This window comes from Chenopodium album, chromosome 2 (genome assembly GCF_948465745.1).
Source record: "Chenopodium album chromosome 2, dcCheAlbu1.1, whole genome shotgun sequence".
In the NCBI taxonomy this organism is placed as follows: domain Eukaryota; kingdom Viridiplantae; phylum Streptophyta; class Magnoliopsida; order Caryophyllales; family Amaranthaceae; genus Chenopodium; species Chenopodium album.
Genome location: NC_137835.1, coordinates 48,400,784 through 48,416,207, shown reverse-complemented (window position 1 = coordinate 48,416,207; position 15,424 = coordinate 48,400,784). Strand labels below are relative to the sequence as shown.

At 37.3% G+C, this 15,424-nt stretch overlaps 1 protein-coding gene across 1 annotated transcript; it reads right to left on the bottom strand.

Moving 5' to 3' along the window:
- Nucleotides 1–1,015: 1,015 nt before the first annotated feature.
- Nucleotides 1,016–3,121, bottom strand: LOC145572436 (uncharacterized). Its single transcript, XM_081631414.1, has 2 exons — nt 1,811–3,121; nt 1,016–1,699 (listed from the first exon to the last, which is right to left on the bottom strand). The coding sequence occupies exons 1-2, from the start codon at nt 3,119–3,121 to the stop codon at nt 1,016–1,018; spliced, it is 1,995 nt and encodes a 664-aa protein (XP_081487540.1).
- Nucleotides 3,122–15,424: the final 12,303 nt, after the last annotated feature.

Here is a 15,424-nt window from a genome sequence, read left to right as displayed (position 1 = left end):
CCATTTGATCAATAAAGGGTAAGGGAAAATGATCTTTTCGAGTCATAGAATTAAGTTTCCTGTAATCAACACAAACTCTCCACCCATTTTGCACTCGGGTGGGAACCATTTCTCCCTTATCATTCTCCACCACTGTGATTCCTGACTTTTTTGGGACCACTTGCAAGGGACTGACCCAAGGGCTATCTGATATAGGGTATATCACCCCCACTTCGAGAAGCTTTAGTACTTCTTTCTTCACCACTTCCATCATGGGTGGATTAAGTCGTCGTTGCACTTGTCTCACGGGTTTAGCTCCCTCTTCTAATAAGATTCTATGTTGGCACATAGAGGGGCTAATCCCTTTAATATCTGCAACTGTCCACCCTAAGGCTGTTTTGTGCTCCTTGAGAACTTGCACCAGCTTTTGCTCTTGAGTTGGAGTTAGATTACTCGCCATTATGACTGGAAGCGTGTCATTCTCTCCCAAAAATGCATACTTCAAGTGGTCAGGCAAAGGTTTTAACTCCACTTCAGGTGGCTGTACAACAGAAGGTAAAAGTCTGTTAGATGTGACAGGAAATTTCATAAATTTATCTGCATACCTTCCTTGCTTATTTGGAAGTACTTCCAAGGAGGAGAAAGCTTCCTTGACATCATTTTCGAGCTCAAAATGTTCCTGCAGGTTAGTGTATTGCTCTTTTTCCATAGGTTCAGTCAAAACAACATCTAATGCATCATGACCAGAGAGAAAAAAATACTTGCTCAGTTAATGCATCAATGACATCTATACTAGAAACAGATTCACAATCAGAGGGGTATCTCATGGCATCAAATAAATTAAACCGGATAACCTCCCCATCAAATTCCATAGTCAAAATCCCACTATGAACATCAATCTTGGTTCTAGATGTTTTTAGAAAAGGTCTCCCTAATAAGATTGGTGTTGCATTAGAAGATTCATCATTTGGCATATCTAACACATAAAAATCAGCAGGAAACACAAGTTCATTTACTTGTACTAAGACATCCTCAATCACTCTTGTACTAAGACATCCTCAATCACTCCTAAAGGATAAGTATTAGAACGATCAGCAAGTTGAATAATCACACGAGTATCTTTTAAAGGTCCTAAGTTCAGAGCTTTATGAATAGATAAAGGCATCACATTAATAGAAGCTCCTAAGTCTAACATGCACCTCTCATATCTCGTGTTGCCTATTCTACAAGGTATAGTAAAAATACCTGGATCCTTGCACTTGGGAGGAATTTTCCTCTGTAAGACAGCAGATACGTTCTCACTTACACTGACCTTTTCATCTCCATTCAATTTCCGCTTGTTAGTGCATAAATCCTTCAGAAACTTTGCATAACGCGGCACTTGTCTAATGGCTTCCAGTAAAGGTATGTTCACCTCTACCTTGCGAAATACATCTAGCACCTCATTTTCCATCTCTTTCTTCTTATCCTTAGAAGTTAACCTACTAGGGAAAGGAACAGAAGAAGAAAAATGGTTAGTTTTGGATGAGACAACATCACTTACCTTAGAGGGTTGCTCATTTTTTTCTGGAACAACAGTCTCCTGTTCCTCTTCGTGTTCTGCTAGCACTTCACTCTTGCTTTTTTCTGGAACCTCTAGCTGCTTGCCACTTCTAAGTGATATGGCGCTTGCATTCTCCTTCGGATTTCTCTCTGGTTGGCTAGGCAACTTGTTAGAATTCTGAGCTTGGAGTTTTCCCACTGTGTTAGCTAACTGAGAAACTTGGTTCTCCAAGTTCTATAGTCCACTTCTTGTTTCTTGCTGAAAATTCAAAGTGTTGTCAGCCATTGCCTTCACAATTTCTTCTAGAGACATGCTACCAGATTGTGGCTGGGAAACTTGCTGATTTTGAGGTCGCGACTGATATTGCAGTTGTTGATGAAAACCAGGTGGAGGATTAGGTGCTTGTTGTTGCTGGAAAGCTGGTTGTCTGAGGTTGGAGTTGCCTGCCTGCTGCTGAACATTGCCATATCTCATGTTTGGATGATCTCTCCACCCCGGATTATAAGTCTGAGAGAACGGATCATAACGCCTTTGCTGCCCCTGACCACCACCAATAGAATTCACTTGTTCCTCTTGCATAGTAGGGCACATATCAGTTGGGTGTCCTGCTATCGAACATATGCCACAAACTTTTTCTTGCCCTTTTTCAATCATCACTCGCTCCACTAAAGAAGTGAGTTTAGCTAATTGTTGCTCGAAGTTAGAACTCACTACTTCATTAACTTGACGTATAGAACTGGACTTAATATTTCGACCTCCACGGTACTGAGAGTTTGCTGCCATATTTGCTATCAGTGTCTTTGCCTCTGCGGGTGTCTTATCAACCAATGCTCCGCCACTTGCAGCATCAATTAGGTTCCGATCCGATTCCGTGAGCCCTTCATAAAAGTATTGCACTAACAACTGCTCACTGATCTGATGGTTTGGACAGCTGTCACATAGCTTTTTGAACCACTCCCAATACTCATGAAGTGTCTCTGCATCTTCTTGTCGAATCCCACATATTTCTTTTCTAATGTTTGCTGCCAAAGATGCCGAAAAATAATTTTCTATGAATTTTTCTTGCATCTGAGCCCAGGTTGTGATGGTTCCTGCAGGCAGTCCGAACAGCCACTCCTTGGCAGCATCAGTCAAGGCAAAAGGAAATGCCTTTAACTTGAGCTGATCAAGGGTTACACCAGCAGGTTTCATCCCCGAACATGCTATGTGAAATTCCTTCAAAAACCTGTTCGCCTCATTCATGTAAACTGAAACCAAGGAACTAGTATTGCGAAAACCTGAAAATGTGGGTAATGCTCTGATCAGTCCAGGCGTGATCTCACATTCTGCCCCGCCATCTAATATGCACAGCAAATTAGGATCAAATTTAGGAACAGCAAGCTGCTTTAAGGTACGGTCAGCCATCTCAAAATTTTCTTCAGTTTCCTCCTCCGAAGATGAACTCTCACTTAGAGGCAACGGAATCTGACGAGCTTGATCCAGTATTTGAGCACGAGTCCTTTTAGCTACAAAAGACGTAGAAAAAGGATTAATTATAAGTCCATGGTTCCTCGCTGCAAATTCCCTTAATCTTTGATTCTTCAAATTTCTGTCACACATAAACACACAAGGAACTAGATGACAAGTGAATAAGGAAAGTTAGCAAAAACACAAGTATTAATGTAATAAAATGCCAACTCCCCGGAAGCGGCGCCAAAATTTGGTACGACTGTCGCGTGTCTACCAAAAATAAACCTAACTAAAACCTCCTAAAATGTAGTAGGGTAAGCTAGGGTCGATCCCACAAAGAATTGGATTATCAAATTATTACTTGTGTAAGTTAGAAACCCCTGTTTTGAACAAATAATGATATGATCTAATAAATAAGCTACTAGCTAGATAACAAATAAAATACGGGGAAATAAACTAATAAAAAGTGAAATACGATAAAATCAAGAATAACGAAATAGGGAATCGGGAGATGTATTATAACATTGGAGTATCAAATATTGCTCATCAAATTATACGAATTATGTTTATATCTTAATGTTAACCAATGAACACAAACAAGCATTCAACACTTCCCTTACTTGCAAATACACCAAACGAGCTCTCGGAATATCATCTAACTAACTAATAATCTAGAACAAGCTCTCTAGACTCGATTAATTAGTCGCATTATTAACAAGGAAGTAGTTAACTTAGGCCACAAATCTCACAAGCTCGGACTTGTGCAACTCAAATGGTTGATAATCTTAGGTATTACGACAAGTTTTAGTCACCAATCAAACACCTAATCACTACTAGTGGTATTAACTAGGATAATTACGGATCAAAAGTTAATACTCTAGTGATTAAACTAGAAAATTACACTAAAGATGGCCGGTCTAAAATATAATCCTACTAGTTCATAATAATCAAACGGATTATCAAACCAATTAATACATAAGCATAATACCCAATAATTACAACAAATCTATTCTAATAATCCAATGCATAATATATCTCCCTACCCACTAATAATCTAGCCTGACATATTAAGAATTAGAATCATAACAATGACAATTATATCACTCATATGACTAAAAAGAAAGAAAACAATAATTGAGATTGAACAACTTCGTAGATCATCCAACAAATAATCAAATTGCAATTATTATAAATTACCTAATCTAACAAAGAATTGAAACAATAAAAACAAAAGTAACTTAGCAAATTCTACTACTTTATCCAACGAATTATCATTAACTGAAGTTATACATGCAAAGCTATAAGCTACTAATTAAATAAAGAGTACCACTTATTAGAGTTGAACTTTGGGGAATCAACCATGAGCAATGAGCAGATTCATAAATTGCTTCTTCCTTCCTTCCTCTGCTAGCTTCAGTTTTTTTCCCTCATACCACTCTCTCCCAATTCAGATATATACTTCCAATTTATAGTCAACCTAGCCTCCAAATCATCCCCCCAAAAAATATTAACTGAATTCCTTAAAGAGCTCCTCTAACAGAAAGATAAGAGGCGTTTGATTGATCTTAGCTGCTCCGAATATTTCGCTCCAATAGTTATCTGATTTCATCCTTTTCTTCTCTTGCTTGATAATTTGATACCCGCGAAAATCGGTGGAGGTTTTACTTTGTGAACCCGCAAGAAAGAGAGATGTTCATGAGCTACCCTTCCTCTTTTGTTCTAGCTAGTAAGCAACTGATATACTCCAAGGCCCACTTGGCTATTTGCAATATAACATTATTGGGTTAACACATAAGTGAGTTGGTCGGGCTTGTGACCTTTGCGTCATTTATTCCGAGCGGCAATAAAATATTACTTTGATAACGTAATCTTCCTTCCTACAAACAAATAAATCAAATAGTAGTAACTCGTGTCTCGGGAAGAAAAATTACTTAATAAACATTTAAATTAGTAAAAGTCAATATAAAAATAAGAGTCTAATAAATAAAATAATGTACTTTTATGACCTTATCAGGGGCTTATCTAGGATCTTGATCCTTTATCCCCTTCTTCTATAACATTTAGCCTGACCACGTTACAACCCTTAAAAAGACCTTTTTTGAGGTATACACACACTTGTGCGAGGTTCGGCTAGAGCTACATCGGCCTGATTCCTAACGAATACGTAGGCAACCTCACATCCAGGTGCGGCCGTAATAAACATGCATTCATATTCACATTCACACACCATGATCATATCAAGGGATTTCCTATGCTCATCCTTATTTACTTAGAGCTAGACTTGGGGGCTTGATCCCTACATCATTAGCTTACCTAGCCTAAGAGTCACCATCATTTGACTCTTTTCAATATATTTTCTTTACACACTTAGCCCTTGCGGCCTAACTTTAGTGTCACTATCACACACATCACACATACATGACAAAATATACTTCCCTTAGGAACCCCTTGTCATGAAATCTTAACATAACACTGAAGCATGCCTTGTCATGTCAAAATCACTCATCACTCATAATCATAATTGCATATCGAAGTATGAAGTGCTTAGCCTCCGTGCCTAAGTTACCTAAATACTTTCATTATCGAGTCAACTAGGATAGTCTAAGATGTTACAATCCTTGTACTGTGAGAAACAACATTTGACTAAGCTCATTCAACATGCATTCGAAAAACTTCGCTTCTTTCCTTTTTCACGGCTTTCTTTTTCGGGAGAAAGTCGGTACCCTCCACAAAAATGACGGAAATTTGTTTCTTTTTTGCATTTTCGAGTCGCACAATCAACACTATGCACACACGGGTCATGAGTCACACGTGTCATTTCACTTTGAGTCGAGTCAACCTCGAGTCAATCACAACGAGTCAAGTTTATACCTTGAGTCGTGTCATGTCAATGAGTCAAGCGACATTAAACCTTAGGTCAACCCTAAGATAATTAAAGTGATTAGCAAAGTTCTATAGTCAAAAATAAATACAGGTGCAGCAGAATAGGGAAGACCCTACTTCAGCGCAAGACGACAACATCTAGCATATGGAAATAGATTTCAGCGCTTGGCGCTAGATCCTAGCGTCTGGCGACAAAGCCAATTCTTGGCGCCAGAGATATTTCAGCAGCGACAGAGCTCGAACCCTCTTAGAAAGGTGATTTCGACCTCATAAAGCAATTTCGGGTTCCTTGGTACGCTAGTTAGCCCCTATGAGCAATTTGACATGATTAAGTAGTCGGTTTGATTACAATCGCAATAAGTGATCGACCTGATGAAAGATCGTCTCATTTAGCTTAAAGCGCCTAAGAATTTGCTCATCATGGTTTTAGCGGAAGCAAAGTTCAAGCGAGCTTTAGAGATTGGAAAGCGCTGGTCTTCGGAAATTTTTCTTCGGAATATTATCGCAACAAACATTCAATCATTCAAGCTCTTTTGTTCAGAGACGCGTGGACATATCATCAAAGCTCTTTTGTCCAGAGACGCGTGGGCATATCATCGAAGCTCTTTTGTCCAGAGACGCGTGGACATATCATCTAAAGCTCTTTTGTTCAGAGACGCGTGAGCATTTCTTTCCAAGCTCTTTTGTTCAGAGACGCGTGGACATATCATCAAGCTCTTTTGCTCCAGAGACGCGTGGGCATATCATCGAAGCTCATTTGTTCAGAGACGCGTGAGCATTTCTTTCAAAGCTCTTTTGTTCATACACAATGGACATATCATTCAAAATCTCTTTTGTTTAGAGACGCGTGGACATGTCATCAAAGCTCTTTTGTTCAGAGACGCGTGAGCATTTCTTTCAAAGCTCTTTTGTTCAGAGACGCGTGGACATGTCATCAAAGCTCTATTTTTCAGAGACGCGTGGACATTTCCTTCAAGCTCTATTGCTCAGAGACGCGTGGGCATCCTATTATCAAGCTCTTTTGTTCAGAGACGCGTGGACATTTCTTTCAAGCTCTTTCGCTCAGAGACGCGTGGGCATCCTATTATCAAGCTCTTTGTTCAGAGACGCGTGGAAACATCATTCAGAAGTTCATATCCAAAAAAAAAAAGAAGCTCTTTGTTCAGAGGCGCGTGAACATATCAAACAAAAAGAAGCTCTTTGTTCAGAGATGAGTGAACATCGAAACAGCAGGATGACGTTCCCTAGATTGTGGAAAGTTATCAAAAAGTAACTGAAGGTGGTTTCAGGCAAAGTTATCTTTGATAATATTCCCTTGGACGTGGAATATTATTAAAGCGGAAGAGGGTCGTTTCAAGCGAAGCAATCTTCTATATTGGAAGCAGTTACAAGCGTAGCAGTTTTCTAGCGGGATGACATTCTCTCGGCAGGAGGTCATCAAAACAGTAATGCGGCAACGAATCGGTTACTTTTAGAGACGTGTGCTCGACGGTGCAAGATACGCGTTTCTTAACTCTTTTATCTGTTTAACTAACGCTAGTTTTGCAGGTATCGGCGTTACAAGATTGATTTAGGATCGCAAAACGTTTTGGAATCATTCTTCGTCCCTATCGATACTTTGACTTTTGTTTTCGAAACTCGCGTTTCTCCAAACTCAGTCAAAGTGGGGGCTTCTGTAGACACCCATTTGTGTCTCCCCAAAACCAAACCCGGTGATGAGTACCTTTCGCGTCGAATAATAATTGAATGAAGTGAAAGTGTGGAAAGTTTAGTGTTGCGGATAGTTTTAATTTCTTTTCTCTTCTCTCTGTTTTTGAAAACTTATTTTAAGAAAACAACCAATCCAGTTTGGTTGGGGCTTGACAAGAGCTTTCCAACGATATATTATAAGCCCAATTCCGATGAATATTGAGGAAGTTATGGCTAATTTACTGAACTGGGCCTTGTTTGAGCCTTATATGCGGCCCAATGATCTAGGGGATGGCCTAATATGATTTATCATTCCTAATGCAATTAGGAATGGTTTTAGTCTTCTAGAATCTTCTAGAAGGTTCTTTTCATTCCTCATTCAATTAGCATTGATAAATTGACTTTCGTTGACTTTTCATAGTTTTAATTAAAATCAAAGAGCATTTTTGAGGAAAAATACGATTTTATCCTCCTGTACGGCAATTTTTATCTGATTTTAAGAAAACGCGTGAATTTCTGAATCAGCGCCAAACGCCAGTTGTAGCGCCTGGCGCTACGCTTGGCGCCTGGCACTAGCATTGGCGCCTGGCGCCAATCTTAGCGTCTGGGACCAATAGCCAGCGTTGGCACTAGCATTCTACTTTGATATTTTATCTTTTTGGCTGATTTTCTTTATAAATAACGTCGTAAAACTCTGTTTTCATACACCTACAATCACCGATTCATCAACAATCATTAATTCTCGTCAATTTTCTCTCATTCTTACCAACTCTCATCTTGATCTCTCTCTCTCTCTTTTTCTAAACTAGCCTTTTCTCAAATACAAAATTCCGCATTCGTTAGACTTAGATACACCTAGCCATATTCGAAGTTGCCTTCGCCCTAGATGTGAAAAGTTTAATTTCTGAGGGTTTGGTCCCAAATCTCTCTTTCAATTATTTAATTTAATTGTTTTGCTTATTATTTTCCATGAAATTACTAACGTGTGTATTTTGTTATTAGAAAGAGGTAGGAGGCATCAAAGTAAGTACTTTAATGGTTTTTATTGATGTTATGATATAGAGTTCATGCTTAGGTTGTTATTATGATATTCCTAGTATCATGTGTAGGGTAATTTTAATATCAAGTATGATTAAAAGTATGATGCCTTTTATTTTCTTCCTAATATTCATGATTGTTAGTATCATGTTAGGGCTAAATATATGATTTTTGTTGCTTAGTGACATGCTAGGGTTTGTTATTAATCTCGTTAGTATCATGCCTAGGATCTTGCTATTTTTATGCTTTAACATGATTATTATTATGATAATGATTTTATTATTGTTATAATAATTATTATTATTATTAACATTATTATTATTATTATTATTATTATTATTATTATTATTTTATTATTATTATTATTATTATTATTATTATTATTATTATTATTATTATTATTTGGATTATTTTGATGTTGCTTGATATTTATTGTTATTGCTTGATCACACCTTTTATGCATGTTTAAAGGGAATAGGTACTTGTAATCACGCTTAATAAGATAATTAATAATCTTGTTTAGGGTTAATTTGATTATAATTCAAGTGGTCGCCAATAATAGATTTGTTTGTGCATTAATATTCAACCAACATAGATAAACAGGTTTAGGGTTAATCCTATTGATTGTATGTTAGTCAGAAAGCGCACATGAATACGATCAGAATAAAGTAGAGGCCTATTATTAGGGCAGGTTCAATCTCTTTTAGGTTGGATTTGTACCTTCATCCCCGAACCCTATTTGGTTCAAGACCTTATGGAGTTGACGATCTCTTGGATCGTTAAGGGGTGTAACCTTCACCTCGTGAACGGTTTACAAGTTCCTAAAAAACTTGTTAGCGACTCTTTTGCTCTATCTTCTTTCCCTTTGGACGACACCGTACTTTAGTGTATGATCACAGTGGGGTTCAAGCTAGGGGATTAACGCTTGAAATATTCCCTACTATTACTGAATTTGTTTTTAACAGTTCTCGCGCGAGGTGGTGACAGCGATGGCGAGGTGCATAGACGCCTTTCGGAGTCAACTAGTGAGGATGAGGAACATAGCTTCTTGTCGTCGTGACGACGCTGCTCAAGAGGTATCTTTTTTCCTTTATTTTGCATTGTTTATCCTCATGTTTTCTTTGTATCTGACTTGATTTAATTTTGTAGGGACAGCCTATTCCTTCACGTACTCAGAAGAGACTCGAGGCTAGGAGGGAGCCGTCTAGGTCTTGCTCGAGGCGTCGCCGCACTATTTCTAGTGGCCGAGGTGGCCGATCTGACATTGATCGGACCGAGGCAGTAGAGGGCTCGGGTTCTTCCACTGAGGGTGCACAGACTGGGTCGATGGGCCAAGGAGGCGTGACATCAGCTCCTCCGATAGGTGGTAGGACGTAAGAGTTTGGCTCGTCATCGCAACAGCCTCCGCAGCCTCAGCCTTTGTTGATTCAGCACCAAGTTGAGCCTGGGTGGACTGGCTCTGAGTTGAGGTTTCCGACTCCTGGCGAGTTCGGAGATGGTGAGGAGCATACTCCTCAATCTGCGATGTTCTTCAACATGATGAACATTCCTCATCATCTGCGCCCTCCAGCACCGTAGTTGTACATGTGTTTTATTTTATTTAGACTTTTGTAGGACTTTGCCGACTGCATTATGACTCATTTATTAGCCATATTTGTATATACAAACTATTATCTTTTATGACTGCTTTATCTTTGCATTTTATATTTCATTTTATGTGCATATATGTGTGTGCAAAAAATTTGTGATTAATTTTGCGCAAAATTTTTGTCATTTTTGTTATTAATGGAGGGTATCCGACTTTCTCCCCCAAAAAAGAAAAAATGAAAAATAAATCGGACTAAAACTGAGCTTAAATTTAATTAAGCTCAAAAATATTGAATTTTGTATGTAGGGTGATGGAATAAAAGGGCAAAATTGTAAAGTCATTGTACGAATTAGAATCATAGTAAGAATAACATGGTTTGCATAGCGCGTTGAGCTGGCATTGCAGCGTTTTTTGTCGCCACGCGCTGCTTCTGTCGCTAGGCGACAGACTCTGCCGCGAGGTGACAGGTTTGTCGTCTGGCGCTGCAGTGCGTTGCCTCCGAATCCTTTCAAGAGTCGAACTGCATCAATTTTGTACATAAATAGCCCCCCAATCTGCCGATATTCAGTATAATTCGATCAAATAAATTATAATCTTAGCTTCTCAACAAATAATCATGTCTTTAGTTACTAAGAGTTTTAGCGATTTTACTCGTGAATGGTGTCGGTCTTTAACTGCTAAAGAGAGAAAAGAACTCGACTTTTTTCACATGGGAGGTATTAGGTTATGATGAAATTAGCCCTTTATCGGAAGAATTTGTTGCCATCCTAGGCTTCCCTTCATTAGATCTTGCGGTAATTCACTACTACAAAAGGAGTGTATTTTCGACAGTATAGCCTCAACGCCAGAGCAAGAGCGTCAACAGCTAATTGTGATATCCGTGTTTTCTCGACGCTTTTTACAGTCAAAAGAAATTTTAGACTACAAAAAGCGTCGAGAGCACTAACATGTGGCCTTCACGTGCATTTAATTAGTTGTATGATAAGTGACTTTTATGTCACTTTTAGGGTGTTTATTAAGTCGTTTTCCGGCTTATTTTCCAATAATTTAACCCTATTTTATCCTTTATTTCTATTATTTGCTTATTCTCGCCTTTTATCTTTATTTTGAGTATTTTTGTAATTTTTAATAGATTTTAGCTTATTTTCTTAATTTATTTAATTTATCTTATATTCTATGTTTATATTTTAATTTTTTAGTTCTTGTTTTCTAATAAGTTCCTAGTTTCTCTCATTTTCTTATTTTATTTTATTTTCATGTTTGTTCTCTTTATTTTATTTAATTTCTTTTGATTTTATTTTTTTATGTTATTTTTATTTTATTTTATTTTATCTTTATTTTATTTTATTTCATGGTAATACCCTCGTGTTTATGGTTGCAGGTGTTCCGGGTTTCAAGTTCAAATCGTGTTCGGGATCCGAGGTTCGAGGCAAATGCACAATGCTCCCTGCTCTTCCCCTGCTGCCAGTCTTATCCTTCACCACACCTCATCTAATCCTACACCACACTTCTCCTTCTTGTCTTGCTCCAATTCCCCTGCTCCATCTCCCCTGCTCCACGCACCTCTGCAGCCCACAAATCACGATTAACCATTGCTGCTGCCTCCTTCACCCACAATCAACCACCGCACCAATTTACAGCCACCACCAACCTCCAATCACAGCCGCTTCCAACCACCGTTAGCCACCAATAAAAGCCGACACAGCAGCGGCCAAAAATCGCAGCAACCCATGTCCAATTCCACTCTCACCAGCCACCAAAATCACAACCAAACCACCACCTATCACAACCACCAGCAACCCCTACTCACCTCACACCAAGAACCACCTTCAACCACGCAATTCGCCACCAATCCCAACCAACTCACAATCCGTCAGCCGCCAAAACCACTTCGAGTCACAATTCACTTCAATCAAGCGCCGAAAAGCAGAGCAAATGGCAATTAATCAAGTTCGAGCAAACCAAAGGAGTTTGGTCGAAGTTCGAGTCATAAACTTTTGAGGTTTTGTAATTTGAAGAGGTGTGGTCGAACACACCCATGGTTCGACCGAACCAACCCCGTAGTTCGGCCGCACCAACCCATGGTTGGACCGAACCATTTCACGAGCTTTGCGCGTGACTTTTAATGAAAATCGAACGACTGCGATGTGATGATGCTTGATGATGATTTTCAATGAAGGGTGAAGATAATGTGTGATGGTGATGTAAGTTCAGAGAAGCCACGAAGAGAAGGAGTAGTCTGATGTTTCGTGGGTTTGGGTGGAAATTTTAGCGGGGTTTTGGGGTTTTTCTTTTTCCTTTTCATTTCCTTTTATTTTATTTTATTGTAGTTTTGTTTTTTTTGGTTTTTAGTTTAGTATTTTAATTGTTTTAGTTTAGTATTTTAATTGTTTTAGTTTAGTTTTATTTCTTTTTAATTTCTTTTATATTAGTTTAACTTGTATTATAAATACCCCTTTGGGGTTATTTCCCCAAAAAAAACTTTCAATCAACATTTTAATTTAGATAGATTATATTAGTTTAGCCTATATTTTCTCTCTCTTAGGGTTAGTTTAGGAGTAGTGTAGAGAGAGAAAGCTTGGATTTCCATGGAGTTTTTGAGAGGTTGAAGAAGCAACTTTATGGAACTTCTTCTCATCTATTCAATGAGCATTTTTTAACTTTCTCTCATCTTTATTTCTTTGCTTAATTCTTAGTTTTTGCTTTTTTTTTTTTTGTTGATTTGAGTAGATTAATTAGTTTGTTTGTTTAATCTTATTTTTATTATTATTTTACCTTGTTTCCCATGTCTTTCTTCATTATGTTAGCTTAGGTTTTGTTCTAGGGAATTGGATGAAGGTTATATTAATGAATTGAATGATTGATTGTGGTTAGTATGAAATTGTTTCTTGATTATTGTGTATGGGTGATGCTTCTATGGATTAGAATCTTTCTAGCTAATCGATTCTATGCTCTAAATTGTGCTTTCAATCAATTGTGCGAGAGTGAGTTGGTTGAGAGCCCTAAATTCTTCCATACCTTTGCTAGGCTAGTTGCACGAGAGTGAATTAGTTTAGTAGGATGATTAACATGCTTAATTGTGCGAGAGTGAGTTAAATGTGTTGATGTTCCTAATCGAGGGCATTTTCATCTAATTGTATGATGTTGTTGAATGCATTGATGTAATTGGATTCCACTTTCCCTAGTTTTAGTTAATTGCTCTTAGTAGTATTTTGTTTAATCTCTCTATATCTCACAACCTTTCCTAGTAGTCTAGTTGGCACAAATTAGTGCACTTAGTCCTTTTGGGTTCGACCCTTTACTTGCCACTAACTAGTTTAGTGTAAGTTTAGGTATTATAAATTTCTAATTTGGTTAGGATTAGTAGTCCCAACGACCTACTTTATCTTCCGACCACTGTACCGCATTCTCAAAAACCACGCACCTAGCATCACGAAACCCACGTACTCCTCATTTTCGAACATCACGGAAACTACTCCATTCTATTTTCCTTCATTCGATCTAAATTCTTCACAGAGATTCATGGAGTCTTGACCTAGAATCTGAATTCAGATCTCATTATTTCTTCTTTCGTTTCATAATTCTATCACAATAATTTATTTATCATGCCAAAATTATTGTCTTTATATCAAATTTGAGGGTTTGTAGAAAGTTGTTTTGCGGCAACCATTTTTCCTGCTCTCCTTACAGGTTACATTTTTACATCAATCTTTGTTCATTTTCAACTCTTAATAGGTATAAATTGCTTTTATTTGTTAATTTTTTGTGTAATTTTAATTTATAGTTACAAGTTGCAATTACCCAATCTCGTTTCAAAACCTAGGTTACATAGATCTTGTTCAATTTCTGTTTCTTCAAATAAATCTCTTAGTTTCTAGATATTTTCTTACACATTAGTGATTTATGGGATTGCTAATTCATCTGTTTAGATCTATTTCTATATGGTAAGTAAAACTTGAGATTGATTTAATTTCATGTGTTTTCTTTGATTAATTTGGTTCAAGGTTGATGTCTTCCATATCGCTCTGTCAACTATTATTTTGTACGTGGTTAAGTCCATGATTCAATATTTTATAAATTAGAGAGAAATTATTAGATCATAAAAATTATACTATGAAGTTACGAGTTAGCAGCAGATGAACTTTGATTAAATTCTACTCTGAGCTGAATTGTAGAATAGTTTGTTTGAGTTGTACGATGAAACAATTTCGGTGTGGGCCTTGTCTTGGAATGCCAGTATCACTAGGTGAAAATAGTGATTTGGCAGCGGTTCAAACCCGGTCTAAGGCACTGGTTTGAACCGCTGCCTATGTGGGGGGTGCCAAAAACCCACTTTTTAGCACCGGTTCAAAACCGGTGCCTTAGACCCAAATAGGCACTGGTTAACCGATGCCATATGCCCAATTAGGCACCGGTTAACTGGTGCCTTAAATTGCTCTCCCGCCATTTTTTTTTTTGGGTGGTAGCTATTTTAGGCACCGGTTAACCGGTGCCTTAAATTGCTCTCCCGCCATTTTTTTTTGGTGGTAGCTATTTTAGGCACCGGTTGGTGCCTAACCGGTGCCTATTACCAAATAATTTTTTTTTTGTTTTTTTTTCCAATTTTCGTGCAATAATATTTAAAAACAAAAAACTTATTTCCAGCAATAATAATAACCTGTAATTCCAGCAATTATATTAAATATAATAATTAATAATAATTTTATTATTATTATAATAACTAATAATAATAATATTATTAATTATTACAATAAGATACAAAAATAATATTAAAAACAAGAATTCAATTATATATATAGATATAAATATTCCCAAACGCAATACAAAAAAAAAATTTGCATACATATACAAATAATAGTAAGTAAATATATAATGAATAATAAGTTATATAGTTCAAAAGTTAACATAAATAATTTACAATAACAATGCCATTTACATGTTGAAGGTGATAAACAACGCCAACATGTCACGAACTTCATTAAGCTCCTTGATTGTCAACGAACCATCCTTTTGGACCTTGCAAAACTTGAAATACAAAAACATTATGTTAAAATTAATTAATTAGGCAAAACAATATGTATTTTATCAAATATTACCTATATGACTTCTATGTAGCCCATTTCCTACATTACTTATCAAATGAACTATTTCTTTCTCATAACATGTCAATGTTGGGTAGTTGTATGTGTGTAAGCCCTAAAATTGTATAGGAGAGCATTTTATTAAGGTTTATGACGCTTTTTACTCAAAATGGC